Consider the following 18,139-nt stretch of genomic DNA (forward strand, 5'->3'; position numbering starts at 1 on the left):
TCTGTTAGGGAGTGGTGATATCACCACCTCCGAACTAGTTCCCAGTACTGCTGGGATACGACTGCGCTTATTTATTAGTTAACTGAACATTGTCCGTACCGGTTGTTGTTTTCTGTTTTGTGCTGCAGTCATACCGATAAACCTTGAATTAATCTATTCATATGTGTAGTTCGTGTGTGTTCGTGTGCTGTTTGCGAAAATTACTAATTATTGATACATCTATTACCGCCGATACCGAATATCCACCCGGTTAGTCTAGGAAAATGACGAAGAGCAAGAAAAAGAAAGGCCGCTTCTGACAAGAACAGTAATATAAAAGGGGAAGAGATCGCTACCGCCTACATAGTGACGCCGCCGGGCACGCCACCAAAAAACGGACTTAAGACCGCCAACAACTACGGCAATGGCACGAGTGGAAGTTCCACTGTCCCCTGGGGTAAGCAACAGGTCCATGGCTACGGGGCTTTCCTTGCTCATCAAAACCATGTTGCTCTTCCCCATAGAACGGGAAATCATTGGGCAGTTTCTGCTGGAGATGGGCGACAGTCAGAAGATCAGTGCTCGCAATGATTGGTACGTGGATAAGACGCAAATGCGGATGCTCTTCGAGGACTATCTGGAAAAGAGTCCCAAATACACGGAGCTTCGCCTTAAGCTGTCAGCCAATGGAGCCTATAAAGTGAGTATCGGGGCGCTCTCAGTTCAGCAAAGACACTCTCGCACGCATACTAAAAAAGCCCGTTCGCGATAAGAAGGAATACAAACACATACAGATTTTGCATGCATTTCCTTTGTTTGCCAACCTTCGACACTCGTCGACGCGACTCAAAAATCTTATCCATGCAGCATTCATATACAAGTGTAAAATATAGATTACCTGTTCGAGTATCACCAACGAGTCAATGAATCATTGTGGGCACACCACACATCTCGCTCGGTTTGCTTACCAAACTTAAAAAAAAACGAGGGGGAACGTTGTGAGTTGCTGCGGAGACCGCAACTCTACAGTTATACCCGATACTAAGTCAGTATGGCTCTCCTCCGGCAGACGCCGCTAATATTAAACGACACGACAAGGAGTGCGTGCGAGAGAGACAGAAAATCAGTCTGAGCGTGACGTCGGGGGCTGCGTAGCCAGTGCAAATTGATTTGTTCCTTTTGGCTATAAAAATGATCTGATCTGATCCAGATTCAGCAATCTGATATATATGATCATTATCTATGATTCTGCGTTTTTAGTTTTCTCGTATACTCAATATTGTGGATGCAACAGATTTTCTTCTTTTGTGGGGGCGGAAGGGGGTGGGGCGAAATTTTGAGATATACGTTTTATAGCGAGATCTAACAGGAGTGCGGATACCAAATTTGGTTACTCTAGCCTTAATAGTCTCTGAGATTTGTGAGTATCCCCAGATTTTCGTCCTTTGCGGGGGCGGAAGGGGGTGTGGCGAAATTTTGAAACAAACTCGTCTCGGTCCGATATATTAGAAGTGTGGATACCAAATTTGGTTGCTCTAGCTTTTATAGTCTCTGAGATCTAGGCGCTAATGTTTTACTCTAAGCAAAGCCGGCTATGCTACGTGTGTGTTAGAGAGAGACAGGGCGAGACAAAATGAAATTGTTTTCTTGATTCTGGCTATAATAATTATACGATCTGGTTCAGATTTTGCACTCTAGAACATATAGTCATCCTCTACGATTCTGCGTTTTTGGTTTTATCGTATCTTTAAAAATGTGGATGCCACAGATTTTCGTCCTTTGTGGGGGCGGAAGTGGGCGGGGCGAAGTTTTGAAATATTTTTGTAGCAGTGACATATCACAGAAGTCTGGGTCCAAAACATCGTTGCTCTAGCTCTTATAGTCTTTGAGCACTAGGCGCTGAAGGGGACGGACAGACGGACGGACGGACAGACGGACGGACGGACAGACGGACAGACAGACATGGCTCAATCGACTCGGCTATTGATGCTGATCAAGAATATATATACTTTATGGGGTCGGAAACGATTCCTTCTGGACGTTACACACATCCACTTTTACCACAAATCTAATATACCCCAATACTCATTTTGAGTATAGGGTATAAAAAGGGGTCAAAAGTTTAAGTCAGCAGTTTTGATGAAGATTGCCAGCTCTCTGAGATGTAGCGGCTCTTTTTTGATTAATAATTGATGTAAATTGTTATAATATTTAAAGATTTTGAATTTCCTTCTGAGCCCGGCAAATCTTTGGCAATCGAAGATCAGGTGTTCGGCATATTCAGTTACATTGCACGTTTCGCAGATATTTGAGTCAATTGCTTTGATTCTGTGTAGGAAGACTTTGTCGTATGTGTGTCCCGTTATAAGTCTGTTAATGGTCTTGATGCTTTTAGCATTCCATTTAAGAGAAAAATGCCAGGGTTTACTGGGTATGTCTGGAAATATGTCTGTGAGGCTGGATCCCTTCGTCCTACACTTCGTCCTGTAGTCCTCATTCCATTTGTGTACTAAAAAGTTCCTAATTTCTCTTTGAGCCTCCTTGTAGCTGTATTTTATATTTATTGTAAACCCCTCACTTGTAGCAGCCTTTGCTGCTATGTCAGTCTTTTCGTTGATGGCCACACCCTTGTGACCAGGGACCCATAGAATGTCAAGTTTCTGAATGTCTGATTGGTTAATTACGTTGTAAATATCATTCACTAGGTACGAGTCTGTATTCTTATTTTTAATTAAATTAATAGCTCCTAATCCATCACTTAAAATCACAGCCTTTTTGTAATTATATTTAAGACATAGTTCGAAGGCCTTTTTAAGGCCTACGAGTTCGGCACCTACTGAGGATAATCTGTTTTCTATTTTGTACTTGTGGATATTTCCACTAGGCCATTCTACTATTCCTATGCCACATGTACTTTCTGTAACTGATGCATCTGTTGATAGAATGTTCCAGTCGTCCTTTCTGTACTTGTTCAGAATCTCATATAATATAGTTTTTATTTCTTCATTCGAGTATTCTTCTTTACCCTTAGTTAAAAATTTATCTAATACATGGATTTTGTTACATGTGTTAACACTATCACGTCTTGAGTGTTTACAAAGATGGAATTAAATTCTCTTAAAGTACGTGTGTAACTCGTATCCGCTTTTGAGCGTATTAGCTCGTCAAACATTGTTGGATTGAACCTTTTAATTTTAAGCAGTTCTTTGGCTGTAAGCCATTTCGCCCTGAAAACAGGTGGCATTACACCAGCGAGGACAAAAATTTCGTGTTTGCTTGTGTCAGGTGGCACCCCAACACACCTTCTGAGTGATTTAGCTTGCGCTATTTCTATATCTTTACTTGCTCCAAATCCCATGTCTGAAAAACTTGTGATAGCATATTCTTGTTTTGTTCTAATAAAAGCTTTGAAGATGTTGGTACTTGCTTTAGGTTTTAGACCTGATTTGATAGTAGTCGCAAGCTGGAGGAGTCTGTTGCCTTTTTTTGTTTGTTCTTTAACCATTTTTACATGACTGACATTTGACATGTTTGCGCTAATCAGTCTGCCTAAGAAACGGATATCTTTTCGATTTGGTATAGGCACATTTCCAACAGAAATATTTACCGCTCTGACCTGTCTTTTTCCTACATTCATTGCTGCAGATTTGCTTGGATTGAAGCTAAAACCGAGATCACCACATAGAAGGTTAAAGTCATTTAGTTTTTTATTAAGGTTTTCAACCGCTACAGTAAACTCTCTGTTGTGAGAGATTATAACGAAGTCATCTGCAAATTGCATCATATGAGTATTTCTATCACAGATCTGATGTAGTCTTTTTGTGTATACATTAAAAAGGAGGGGCGACAGACAAGAGCCCTGTGGGATTCCTCCCTGAACTACCTGAACAGCTACGTCTTTGGACATTTGTTTTTGATTTCATAAGTAGCTGCTTTTATTTCCTGTTGGATGTTCTTCGCTAAATTATCCATATCTTTGTCGGCCTCAAACTGGCCTGTTTTTGGCAAGGAAAGTTTTGAGTTTGTGTTGATATCCTGCTGTTTCAAAGGTTATTGGGTGATGGTGGCTGCCTCCTAGGTAAAACTTTTCGCATTTCCAATTCTCTATATGAATACCCTTTGTGAAAGTTAAATCGAGTACAGACCCTGATGTTGAGTCGATGTGTCTTCTGAATGTGAAACTGTGGTCATTTGCTAGACTATAGCCAGCATTTGACATAGCTTGCATGAGAAAAGTTCCCTTTCCACTGTTGGTTCTGTCTCCAGAAAAGGTATGTCTTGCGTTAAAATCTCCTGCAATTATGACTTTTCCGAATGCATCTAAATATTCAAGGAGATTGTTAATCGCTTGCTTGAAGGATGCAAGAGACAACAAAGGTTCAAAATATACTGAGATGATAAAAAATTTATCTTTGTTGTTGATGGTTCTTGCTATAATTATATCTTGCTCTGTCTCATATATCAGTCTTTTAACTCTTAAGTCTTTTTTGTAGGCAATCGCCACTCCTCCATAACCGTCCTCTCTATGTTTTTCTAACATAACATTCCAACTTCAATAGTTGGCTAGTTTCCTAAAACGGAGATCGTGAGAGAAAACTTCAGCCAGAATGGCGAAGTCGAAGTTTTCATTGTTTAAGTAGAATACTAGGTCGTTTTTATTGGCTTTAATAGATTGAATGTTATGTTGTAAAAATTTCATATTTATTTAGATGTTTTAAAAAGGTTCGTTTCTCTCTGTTTGTTCATTTTTCTGTCTGCATTATGTTCCATATTGTAATCATTTGTACTGGTCACTTTTTTTGATGGATGTGACACATCATTTGAGTCGACTAAACGAGACAACATGTCAACCATCTGTTGAATGGTAAATTTGTTTTCTTTTAGTTCTTTGTTTTCAAAAAATGGTACGTGATTACTAGAATCGCTGGTATATGATTCTAAGTGATAGTGGGGTTTTTGTGCAGGAACCAAAGGTCTCTGCACTAACCTGCTCGCATAACTGTGTTTTTTTAAAACTTCATTTGCTTTAACGCTTTTGTTTTGAACATTTTCCTCATTTATGTCTAGTTTTGGATAGTTTTTTTCATAATTATCTAACAGCGAAAAGTTTTGATGGATTGAGTAAGTGCTAAGCACTTCCTTACGCGCGATTTTTTTGATTGTCATTATTTTGTTAATGTCCATCTCCTTTTCCCATACTGGGCACATCAGTCTGTCCCTAGCTGAGTGATTTTTCCCATTGCAAGGGATACGCTTGAGACCAGTGCACGACCCATTGCACTCCTCGACTCCGCATTTATAGCACCTCCTAGCTGATTTGCATCTGGTCGAAGTGTGACCAAGTCTGCCACAATTATAACATTGCCTTACTCTGGGAACATATATGCTTACTTTCATCCCACATATCCCAAAAAGAGATACCTTTTCTGGGATGTCTGAACCCTCAAAACCAATTTTGACTGTTTCTAATGGTATGAGCTTGAATGTTTCGTTGTTGTCATCGGTTGTAATTTTCTGCCTTCTTGCTAATCTTTCAATTGACTTAATTTTTATGTTAGAAGTAATATTATCCATAATTTCATTCTCAGAAAAACCGAGGGGCACCCCTTTAATTACTCCATAGGATTCCACATAGTCTTTTGGTATAAATACCACTAAATTCATTTTTTTTAACTCCTCATTTAAAACTAATCATTTGCTTCGCTGAAAACCTTAAAATAAATCTTGTATAGTGTAGGCGCAAGAGCTACGATTTCTTTAATTCCTTTGTTTTTAAGGTGTCTTATTTTTGGTGTTTTTGTTTTCGAAGATGGTACTGTTCTTAGTCGATACTAGTCCAGCCGCATCACCGATGTGGCACTCACTATACAACACTGTTTCTCTTTCGATACCTACATTTGATGGGTTTATAATCGGATTAGTATTTTTATTCAGTGTTTTAGTCATTTCAGTATTTCCAGTAAAACCATTTATGGCATTTGTGTGAGAATTGTGAACGGTCACACCGTCAGAAGCCTCCACCATTTTGTTACTGTCATCGTCTATCAGCATTTTGTTATTTATGTCTGTATTGGTGTTGTCGCTTTTTTGTTCCTTGCGCATCTTTTTTGCTGGGTACTTTTCGTTAGTCAAGCTGTCGAATATGTCCTCTTTCACACTTGAACACAAAGCACTGAAGTTTTTTGCTATTGTTTTTTGGGTTTGAATTTTGCTGCTTTTTGCCACCTGATCAGGGGGTTTCAATTTGGCAGACACCGAGTGACCGGCGTCCGCCATACTTGCTGGTTTAACCAGATTGCCAAAGACTTACCTCTCCTTTGGGAAATGAAAGAGGAAAAATTTATATATTGATGAAGATTTGTATGAAATAAACAATGATCCAATTTTTACAATCACTTTTAATTAAGCCTTTGTTGCTTGGAAAAAGTCACTTTTCAGACTGTTAAGAAAAAACACGACCGGTCTCGCTCGCTGATGAAAAGGAAGTGCATTTAATACAATGTGTTAGATTAACTGCCGGTTGATTGTTTCGGCGGCTGGTCACACTCGAACCATCGAATCGAAATCTGTACTTTCAGCGAATTTCATGTCAGACCCAGTACCAGTACACTTTAGTTTGACTTTTTATAGAGTATTACACGTCACAATTTCTAACACCAACAATTACGCACATACGAAAGAGCCCAGTCCAAAAAACTCTGAGGCACAGCTCAGCGCCAATGCAGTTAGAAACTTAAAAATTTACAGTAATTTGTGAGTAGTACTGTAGTATTGGTTACTCTTTGCCAGCACTCAACACTGGAAGCTTTTCCATTTCATCTGTTGCATCGTTTATTTTTCTGACAATCGCCGTTACTCTAAAGCGACGCACACTTGAGCATGCACATACACATCGATGAGTGGAAGAGTATATACTCTAGTACTGGCGGTGGCGATTGACCATGCCCGAACTACTGATTTGGCTAGTTCCTACGTGGGTACTTTCCGGACTAACGAACGCCGAACCACTCAAAGAAGAGACAAAAAATGTTGCTCTGTATACTCTACAACCCACCGCGCACCAGCCACCGTACTAGTTCGGTTGGGATGCAACGTCTCACCAGTAGACGAAGAAACGAAAAAGCATGGGAGGAAAATAAAGAGAGCAGTTAGCTAAAAATTATGCTGTCCTGCTTTTTTCCAATTCCTGCCGTCTCCCTTTTCTGTTTTCGGTCACTGCATTGCTGGAATGTTCTTTTGCGTTTGGAGTTTGTGCAAATCAGTGCGGCTGACCAAGTAATTATAATTATTCAATTTTAAACAGTAAGTCAAAGCAAATGTAGCAAACGGCATTTGCGTAGGCTCAATAAAGAAATATAAGACAAATATTCAGCCAAACATAATCGTGTTAGCGGAGAAACAGTGTCGTGCAGTGAAAAAGAAAAAGTTGAAGGCCGCGAAATAGGAGAGACAATCGACGAAAATGAAAAAATGGAAAATGAAAAATGCTTTTTGTTTTTTTATATGCCTATTATATCTGTACTTTATATTTATAGATGCCATAACTGTAGATACGGGGACTGGATCAGCTGAAGTCCAGCTTAGGAAGGCCCTACAGCTGCAAAAAAAACGTTTTTTCAAAAACAGTACCACCGCGAACAGCAGACTTTAATTAGTAAATTTAAAAACTAAAATGAAATATATAATAAAATAAAAATTTAAATATGAAATGAAATGAAGATTGATAACCTACTTCATGGGTACCCATTTTACTAGCTACTTCATGGGTACCCATTTCACTAGCTACTACATGGGTACCCATTTCACTAGCTACTAGACGAGTACCCATATCACTAGTTCGGGGCTAAACGATGTGGTGTCGCTGGTCCCCATGTCGTAGGAAATTGCGGGTAAAAATGGAAATGATGAAAAGCATTGTTAGGGGTTAGTAAAGAAAGTACCCCTGGTCTGTTAGGGAGTGGTGATATCACCACCTCCGAACTAGTTCCCAGTACTGCTGGGATACGACTGCGCTTATTTATTAGTTAACTGAACATTGTCCGTACCGGTTGTTGTTTTCTGTTTTGTGCTGCAGTCATACCGATAAACCTTGAATTAATCTATTCATATGTGTAGTTCGTGTGTGTTCGTGTGCTGTTTGCGAAAATTACTAATTATTGATACATCTATTACCGCCGATACCGAATATCCACCCGGTTAGTCTAGGAAAATGACGAAGAGCAAGAAAAAGAAGGCCGCTTCTGACAAGAACAGTAATATAAAAGGGGAAGAGATCGCTACCGCCTACATAGTGACGCCGCCGGGCACGCCACCAAAAAACGGACTTAAGACCGCCAACAACTACGGCAATGGCACGAGTGGAAGTTCCACTGTCCCCTGGGGTAAGCAACAGGTCCATGGCTACGGGGCTTTCCTTGCTCATCAAAACCATGTTGCTCTTCCCCATAGAACGGGAAATCATTGGGCAGTTTCTGCTGGAGATGGGCGACAGTCAGAAGATCAGTGCTCGCAATGATTGGTACGTGGATAAGACGCAAATGCGGATGCTCTTCGAGGACTATCTGGAAAAGAGTCCCAAATACACGGAGCTTCGCCTTAAGCTGTCAGCCAATGGAGCCTATAAAGTGAGTATCGGGGCGCTCTCAGTTCAGCAAAGACACTCTCGCACGCATACTAAAAAAGCCCGTTCGCGATAAGAAGGAATACAAACACATACAGATTTTGCATGCATTTCCTTTGTTTGCCAACCTTCGACACTCGTCGACGCGACTCAAAAATCTTATCCATGCAGCATTCATATACAAGTGTAAAATATAGATTACCTGTTCGAGTATCACCAACGAGTCAATGAATCATTGTGGGCACACCACACATCTCGCTCGGTTTGCTTACCAAACTTTAAAAAAAACGAGGGGGAACGTTGTGAGTTGCTGCGGAGACCGCAACTCTACAGTTATACCCGATACTAAGTCAGTATGGCTCTCCTCCGGCAGACGCCGCTAATATTAAACGACACGACAAGGAGTGCGTGCGAGAGAGACAGAAAATCAGTCTGAGCGTGACGTCGGGGGCTGCGTAGCCAGTGCAAATTGATTTGTTCCTTTTGGCTATAAAAATGATCTGATCTGATCCAGATTCAGCAATCTGATATATATGATCATTATCTATGATTCTGCGTTTTTAGTTTTCTCGTATACTCAATATTGTGGATGCAACAGATTTTCGTCCGTTGTGGGGGCGGAAGGGGGTGGGGCGAAATTTTGAGATATACGTTTTATAGCGAGATCTAACAGGAGTGCGGATACCAAATTTGGTTACTATAGCCTTAATAGTCTCTGAGATTTGTGAGTATCCCCAGATTTTCATCCTTTGCGGGGGCGGAAGGGGGTGTGGCGAAATTTTGAAACAAACTCGTCTCGGTCCGATATATTAGGAGTGTGGATACCAAATTTGGTTGCTCTAGCTTTTGTAGTCTCTGAGATCTAGGCGCTAATGTTTTACTCTAAGCAAAGCCGGCTATGCTACGTGTGTGTTAGAGAGAGACAGGGCGAGACAAAATGAAATTGTTTTCTTGATTCTGGCTATAATAATTATACGATCTGGTTCAGATTTTGCACTCTAGAAGATATAGTCATCCTCACCGAATCTGCGTTTTTGGTTTTATCGTATCTTTAAAAATGTGGATGCCACAGATTTTCGTTCTTTGTGGGGGCGGAAGTGGGCGGGGCGAAGTTTTGAAATATTTTTGTAGCAGTGACATATCACAGAAGTCTGGATCCAAAACATCGTTGCTCTAGCTCTTATAGTCTTTGAGCACTAGGCGCTGAAGGGGTCGGACGGACGGACGGACGGACGGACGGACGGACAGACAGACAGGGCTCAATCGACTCGGCTATTGATGCTGATCAAGAATATATATACTTTATGGGGTCGGAAACGATTCCTTCTGGACGTTACACACATCCACTTTTACCACAAATCTAATATACCCCAATACTCATTTTGAGTATCGGGTATGAAGAGGGGGAACGTTGTGAGTTGCTGCGGAGACCGCAACTCTACAGTTATACCCGATACTAAGTCAGTATGGCTTTCCACCGGCAGACGCCGCTAATATTAAACGACACGACAAGGAGTGCGTGCGAGAGAGACAGAAAATCAGTCTGAGCGTGACGTCGGGGGCTGCGTAGCCAGTGCAAATTGATTTGTTCCTTTTGGCTATAAAAATGATCTGATCTGATCCAGATTCAGCAATCTGATAGATATGGTCATTATCTATGATTCTGCGTTTTTAGTTTTCTCGAATGTGCAATATTGTGGATGCAACAGATTTTCGTCCTTTGTGGGGGCGGAAAAGGGTGGGGCGAAATTCTGAGATATACGTTTTATAGTGAGATCTAACAGAAGTGCGGATACCAAATTTGGTTACTCTAGCCTTAATAGTCTCCGAGATTTGTGGATGCCCCAGATTTTCGTCCTTTGCGGGGGCGGAAGGGGTTGTGGCGAAATTTGGACACGAAACGGTCAAGGTCCGATATCACAGGAGTGTGGATACCAAATTTGGTTGCTCTGGCTCTTATAGGTTCTGAGATCCTTGAACTCATATTTTGCAATTGGCAAAGCCGACCATGAAACCTGTGTGTTAGAGAGAGACAGAGCGAGAAAGAATGAAATTGTTTTCTTGATTCTGGCTATAATAATTATACGATCTGGTTGAGATTTTACACTCTAGAACATATAGTCATCCTCTACGATTCTGCGTTTTTGGTTTTATCGTATCTTTAAAAATGTGGATGCCACAGATTTTCGTCCTTTGTGGGGCGGAAGTGGGCGGGGCGAAGTTTTGAAATATTTTTGTAGCAGTGACATATCACAGAAGTCTGGGTCCAAAACATCGTTGCTCTAGCTCTTATAGTCTTTTGAGCACTAGGCGCTGAAGGGGACGGACAGACGGACGGACGGACAGACGGACGGACGAACAGACGGACAGACAGACATGGCTCAATCGACTCGGCTATTGATGATATTGATATTGATATATACTTTATGGGGTCGGAAACGATTCCTTCTGGACGTTACACACATCCACTTTTACCACAAATCTAATATACCCAATACTCATTTTGAGTATCGGGTATAAAAAGGGGTCAAAAGTTTAAGTCAGCAGTTTTGATGAAGATTGCCAGCTCTCTGAGATGTAGCGGCTCTTTTTTGATTAATAATTGATGTAAATTGTTATATATATTTAAAGATTTTGAATTTCCTTCTGAGCCCGGCAAATCTTTGGCAATCGAAGATCAGGTGTTCGGCATATTCAGTTACATTGCACGTTTCGCAGATATTTGAGTCAATTGCTTTGATTCTGTGTAGGAAGACTTTGTCGTATGTGTGTCCGTTATAAGTCTGTTAATGGTCTTGATGCTTTTAGCATTCCATTTAAGAGAAAAATGCCAGGGGTTACTGGGTATGTCTGGAAATATGTCTGTGAGGCTGGATCCCTTCGTCCTACACTTCGTCCTGTAGTCCTCATTCCATTTGTGTACTAAAAAGTTCCTAATCTCTCTTTGAGCCTCCTTGTAGCTGTATTTTATATTTATTGTAAACCCTCACTTGTAGCAGCCTTTGCTGCTATGTCAGTCTTTTCGTTGATGGCCACACCTTGTGACCAGGGACCCATAGAATGTCAAGTTTCTGAATGTCTGATTGGTTAATTACGTTGTGAATATCATTCCCTAGGTACGAGTCTGTATTCTTATTTTTAATTAAATTAATAGCTCCTAATCCATCACTTAAAATCACAGCCTTTTTGTAATTATATTTAAGACATAGTTCGAAGGCCTTTTTAAGGCCTACGAGTTCGGCACCTACTGAGGATAATCTGTTTTCTATTTTGTACTTGTGGATATTTCCACTAGGCCATTCTACTATTCCTATGCCACATGTACTTTCTGTAACTGATGCATCTGTTGATAGAATGTTCCAGTCGTCCTTTCTGTACTTGTTCAGAATCTCATATAATATAGTTTTTATTTCTTCATTCGAGTACTCTTCTTTACCCTTAGTTAAAATTTATCTAATACATGGATTTTGTTACATGTGTTAACACTATCACAGTCTTGAGTGTTTACAAAGATGGAATTAAATTCTCTTAAAGTACGTGTGTAACTCGTATCCGCTTTTGAGCGTATTAGCTCGTCAAACATTGTTGGATTGAACCTTTTAATTTTAAGCAGTTCTTTGGCTGTAAGCCATTTCGCCTGAAAACAGGTGGCATTACACCAGCGAGGACAAAAATTTCGTGTTTGCTTGTGTCAGGTGGCACCCCAACACACCTTCTGAGTGATTTAGCTTGCGCTATTTCTATATCTTTACTTGCTCCAGATCCCATGTCTGAAAAACTTGTGATAGCATATTCTTGTTTTGTTCTAATAAAAGCTTTGAAGATGTTGGTACTTGCTTTAGGTTTTAGACCTGATTTGATAGTAGTCGCAAGCTGGAGGAGTCTGTTGCCTTTTTTGTTTGTTCTTTAACCATTTTTACATGACTGACATTTGACATGTTTGCGCTAATCAGTCTGCCTAAGAAACGGATATCTTTTCGATTTGGTATAGGCACATTTCCAACAGAAATATTTACCGCTCTGACCTGTCTTTTTCCTACATTCATTGCTGCAGATTTGCTTGGATTGAAGCTAAAAACCGAGATCACCACATAGAAGGTTAAAGTCATTTAGTTTTTTATTAAGGTTTTCAACCGCTACAGTAAACTCTCTGTTGTGAGAGATTATAACGAAGTCATCTGCAAATTGCATCATATGAGTATTTCTATCACAGATCTGATGTAGTCTTTTTGTGTATACATTAAAAAGGAGGGGCGACAGACAAGAGCCCTGTGGGATTCCTCCCTGAACTACCTGAACAGCTACGTCTTTGGACATTTGTTTTTGATTTCATAAGTAGCTGCTTTTATTTCCTGTTGGATGTTCTTCGCTAAATTATCCATATCTTTGTCGGCCTCAAACTGGCTTAGCTTTTTCAGTAGCCTGTTTTTGGCAAGGAAAGTTTTGAGTTTGTGTTGATATCCTGCTGTTTCAAAGGTTATTGGGTGATGGTGGCTGCCTCCTAGGTAAAACTTTTCGCATTTTCCAATTCTCTATATGAATACCCTTTGTGAAAGTTAAATCGAGTACAGACCCTGATGTTGAGTCGATGTGTCTTCTGAATGTGAAACTGTGGTCATTTGCTAGACTATAGCCAGCATTTGACATAGCTTGCATGAGAAAGTTCCCTTTCCACTGTTGGTTCTGTCTCCAGAAAAGGTATGTCTTGCGTTAAAATCTCCTGCAATTATGACTTTTCCGAATGCATCTAAATATTCAAGGAGATTGTTAATCGCTTGCTTGAAGGATGCAAGAGACAACAAAGGTTCAAAATATACTGAGGTGATAAAAAATTTATCTTTGTTGTTGATGGTTCTTGCTATAATTATATCTTGCTCTGTCTCATATATCAGTCTTTTAACTCTTAAGTCTTTTTTGTAGGCAATCGCCACTCCTCCATAACCGTCCTCTCTATGTTTTTCTAACATATTGAAGTTGGCTAGTTTCCTAAAACGGAGATCGTGAGAGAAAACTTCAGCCAGAATGGCGAAGTCGAAGTTTTCATTGTTTAAGTAGAATACTAGGTCGTTTTTATTGGATTTAATAGATTGAATGTTATGTTGTAAAATTTCATATTTATTTAGATGTTTTAAAAAGGTTCGTTTCTCTCTGTTTGTTCATTTTTCTGTCTGCATTATGTTCCATATTGTAATCATTTGTACTGGTCACTTTTTTTGATGGATGTGACACATCATTTGAGTCGACTAAACGAGACAACATGTCAACCATCTGTTGAATGGTAATTTGTTTTCTTTTAGTTCTTTGTTTTCAAAAAATGGTACGTGATTACTAGAATCGCTGGTATATGATTCTAAGTGATAGTGGGGTTTTTGTGCAGGAACCAAAGGTCTCTGCACTAACCTGCTCGCATAACTGTGTTTTTTTAAAACTTCATTTGCTTTAACGTTTTTGTTTTGAACATTTTCCTCATTTATGTCTAGTTTTGGATAGTTTTTTTTCATAATTATCTAACAGCGAAAAGTTTTGATGGATTGAGTAAGTGCTAAGCACTTCCTTACGCGCGATTTTTTTGATAGTCATTATTTTGTTAATGTCCATCTCCTTTTCCCATACTGGGCACATCAGTCTGACCCTAGCTGAGTGATTTTTCCCATTGCAAAGGATACACTTGAGACCAGTGCACGACCCATTGCACTCCTCGACTCCGCATTTATAGCACCTCCTAGCTGATTTGCATCTGGTCGAAGTGTGACCAAGTCTGCCACAATTATAACATTGCCTTACTCTGGGAACATATATGCTTACTTTCATCCCACATATCCCAAAAAGAGATACCTTTTCTGGGATGTCTGAACCCTCAAAACCAGTTTTGACTGTTTCTAATGGTATGAGCTTGAATGTTTCGTTGTTGTCATCGGTTGTAATTTTCTGCCTTCTTGCTAATCTTTCAATTGACTTAATTTTTATGTTAGAAGTAATATTATCTATAATTTCATTCTCAGAAAAACCGAGGGGCACCCCTTTAATTACTCCATAGGATTCCACATAGTCTTTTGGTATAAATACCACTAAATTCATTTTTTTTAACTCCTCATTTAAAACTAATCATTTGCTTCGCTGAAAACTTAAATAATCTTGTATAGTGTAGGCGCAAGAGCTACGATTTCTTTAATTCCTTTGATTTTAAGGTGTCTTATTTTTGGTGCCATTTTTGGTGTTTTTGTTTTTCGAAGATGGTACTGTTCTTAGTCGATACTAGTACAGCCGCATCACCGATGTGGCACTCACTATACAGCACTGTTTCTCTTTCGATACCTCATTTGATGGGTTTATAATCGGATTAGTATTTTTATTCAGTGTTTTAGTCATTTCAGTATTTCCAGTAAAACCATTTATGGCATTTGTGTGAGAATTGTGAACGGTCACACCGTCAGAAGCTCCACCATTTTGTTACTGTCATCGTCTATCAGCATTTTTGTTATTTATGTCTGTATTGGTGTTGTCGCTTTTTGTTCCTTGCGCATCTTTTTTGCTGGGTACTTTTCGTTAGTCAAGCTGTCGAATATGTCCTCTTTCACACTTGAACACAAAGCACTGAAGTTTTTGCTATTGTTTTTTGGGTTTGAATTTTGCTGGCTTTTTGCCACCTGATAGGGGTTTCAATTTGGCAGACACCGAGTGACGGCGTCCGCCATACTTGCTGGTTTAACCAGATTGCAAAGACTTACCTCTCCTTTGGGAAATGAAAGAGGAAAAATTTATATATTGATGAAGATTTGTATGAAATAAACAATGATCCAATTTTTACAATCACTTTTAATTAAGCCTTTGTTGCTTGGAAAAAGTCACTTTTCAGACTGTTAAGAAAAAACACGACCGGTCTCGCTCGCTGATGAAAAGGAAGTGCATTTAATACAATGTGTTAGATTAACTGCCGGTTGATTGTTTCGGCGGCTGGTCACACTCGAACCATCGAATCGAAATCTGTACTTTCAGCGAATTTCATGTCAGACCCAGTACCAGTACACTTTAGTTTGACTTTTTATAGAGTATTACACGTCACAATTTCTAACACCAACATTTACGCACATACGAAAGAGCCCAGTCCAAAAAACTCTGAGGCACAGCTCAGCGCCAATGCAGTTAGAAACTTAAAAATTTACAGTAATTTGTGAGTAGTACTGTAGTATTGGTTACTCTTTGCCAGCACTCAACACTGGAAGCTTTTCCATTTCATCTGTTGCATCGTTTATTTTTCTGACAATCGCCGTTACTCTAAAGCGACGCACACTTGAGCATGCACATACACATCGATGAGTGGAAGAGTATATACTCTAGTACTGGCGGTGGCGATTGACCATGCCCGAACTACTGATTTGGCTAGTTCCTACGACCACTCAAAGAAGAGACAAAAAATGTTGCTCTGTATACTCTACAACCCACCGCGCACCAGCCACCGTACTAGTTCGGTTGGGATGCAACGTCTCACCAGTAGACGAAGAAACGAAAAAGCATGAGAGGAAAATAAAGAGAGCAGTTAGGTAAAAATTATGCTGTCCTGCTTTTTTCCAATTCCTGCCCTCTCCCTTTTCTGTTTTCGGTCACTGCATTGCTGGAATGTTCTTTTGCGTTTGGAGTTTGTGCAAATCAGTGCGGCTGACCAAGTAATTATAATTATTCAATTTTAAACAGTAAGTCAAAGCAAATGTAGCAAACGGCATTTGCGTAGGCTCAATAAAGAAATATAAGACAAATATTCAGCCAAACATAATCGTGTTAGCGGAGAAACAGTGTCGTGCAGTGAAAAGAAAAAGTTGAAGGCCGCGAAATAGGAGAGACAATCGACGAAAATGAAAAAATGGAAAATGAAAAATGCTTTTTGTTTTTTTATATGCCTATTATATCTGTACTTTATATTTATAGATGCCATAACTGTAGATACGGGGACTGGATCAGCTGAAGTCCAGCTTAGGAAGGCCCTACAGCTGCAAAAAAAACGTTTTTTCAAAAACAGTACCACCGCGAACAGCAGACTTTAATTAGTAAATTTAAAAACTAAAATGAAATATATAATAAAATAAAAATTTAAATATGAAATGAAATGAAGATTGATAACCTACTTCATGGGTACCCATTTTACTAGCTACTTCATGGGTACCCATTTCACTAGCTACTACATGGGTACCCATTTCACTAGCTACTAGACGAGTACCCATATCACTAGTTCGGGGCTAAACGATGTGGTGTCGCTGGTCCCCATGTCGTAGGAAATTGCGGGTAAAAATGGAAATGATGAAAAGCATTGTTAGGGGTTAGTAAAGAAAGTACCCCTGGTCTGTTAGGGAGTGGTGATATCACCACCTCCGAACTAGTTCCCAGTACTGCTGGGATACGACTGCGCTTATTTATTAGTTAACTGAACATTGTCCGTACCGGTTGTTGTTTTCTGTTTTGTGCTGCAGTCATACCGATAAACCTTGAATTAATCTATTCATATGTGTAGTTCGTGTGTGTTCGTGTGCTGTTTGCGAAAATTACTAATTATTGATACATCTATTACCGCCGATACCGAATATCCACCCGGTTAGTCTAGGAAAATGACGAAGAGCAAGAAAAAGAAGGCCGCTTCTGACAAGAACAGTAATATAAAAGGGGAAGAGATCGCTACCGCCTACATAGTGACGCCGCCGGGCACGCCACCAAAAAACGGACTTAAGACGCCAACAACTACGGCAATGGCACGAGTGGAAGTTCCACTGTCCCCTGGGGTAAGCAACAGGTCCATGGCTACGGGGCTTTCCTTGCTCATCAAAACCATGTTGCTCTTCCCCATAGAACGGGAAATCATTGGGCAGTTTCTGCTGGAGATGGGCGACAGTCAGAAGATCAGTGCTCGCAATGATTGGTACGTGGATAAGACGCAAATGCGGATGCTCTTCGAGGACTATCTGGAAAAGAGTCCCAAATACACGGAGCTTCGCCTTAAGCTGTCAGCCAATGGAGCCTATAAAGTGAGTATCGGGGCGCTCTCAGTTCAGCAAAGACACTCTCGCACGCATACTAAAAAAGCCCGTTCGCGATAAGAAGGAATACAAACACATACAGATTTTGCATGCATTTCCTTTGTTTGCCAACCTTCGACACTCGTCGACGCGACTCAAAAATCTTATCCATGCAGCATTCATATACAAGTGTAAAATATAGATTACCTGTTCGAGTATCACCAACGAGTCAATGAATCATTGTGGGCACACCACACATCTCGCTCGGTTTGCTTACCAAACTTAAAAAAAAACGAGGGGAACGTTGTGAGTTGCTGCGGAGACCGCAACTCTACAGTTATACCCGATACTAAGTCAGTATGGCTCTCCTCCGGCAGACGCCGCTAATATTAAACGACACGACAAGGAGTGCGTGCGAGAGAGACAGAAAATCAGTCTGAGCGTGACGTCGGGGGCTGCGTAGCCAGTGCAAATTGATTTGTTCCTTTTGGCTATAAAAATGATCTGATCTGATCCAGATTCAGCAATCTGATATATA

General features: G+C 40.2%; 1 protein-coding gene across 1 annotated transcript; it reads left to right on the forward strand.

The window, feature by feature from the left end:
* Nucleotides 1–70: 70 nt before the first annotated feature.
* On the forward strand, nt 71–17,610 carry LOC117192157 (the record flags this gene model as incomplete). Its single annotated transcript, XM_033396816.1, has 5 exons — nt 71–436; nt 504–679; nt 8,180–8,360; nt 8,428–8,603; nt 17,188–17,610. Coding segments are annotated over exons 2-5 (924 nt in total), but the record flags the coding sequence as incomplete, so codon positions are not given.
* Nucleotides 17,611–18,139: the final 529 nt, after the last annotated feature.

Source organism: Drosophila miranda (genome assembly GCF_003369915.1).
Source record: "Drosophila miranda strain MSH22 chromosome Y unlocalized genomic scaffold, D.miranda_PacBio2.1 Contig_Y24_pilon, whole genome shotgun sequence".
Taxonomy (NCBI): Eukaryota; Metazoa; Arthropoda; class Insecta; order Diptera; family Drosophilidae; genus Drosophila; species Drosophila miranda.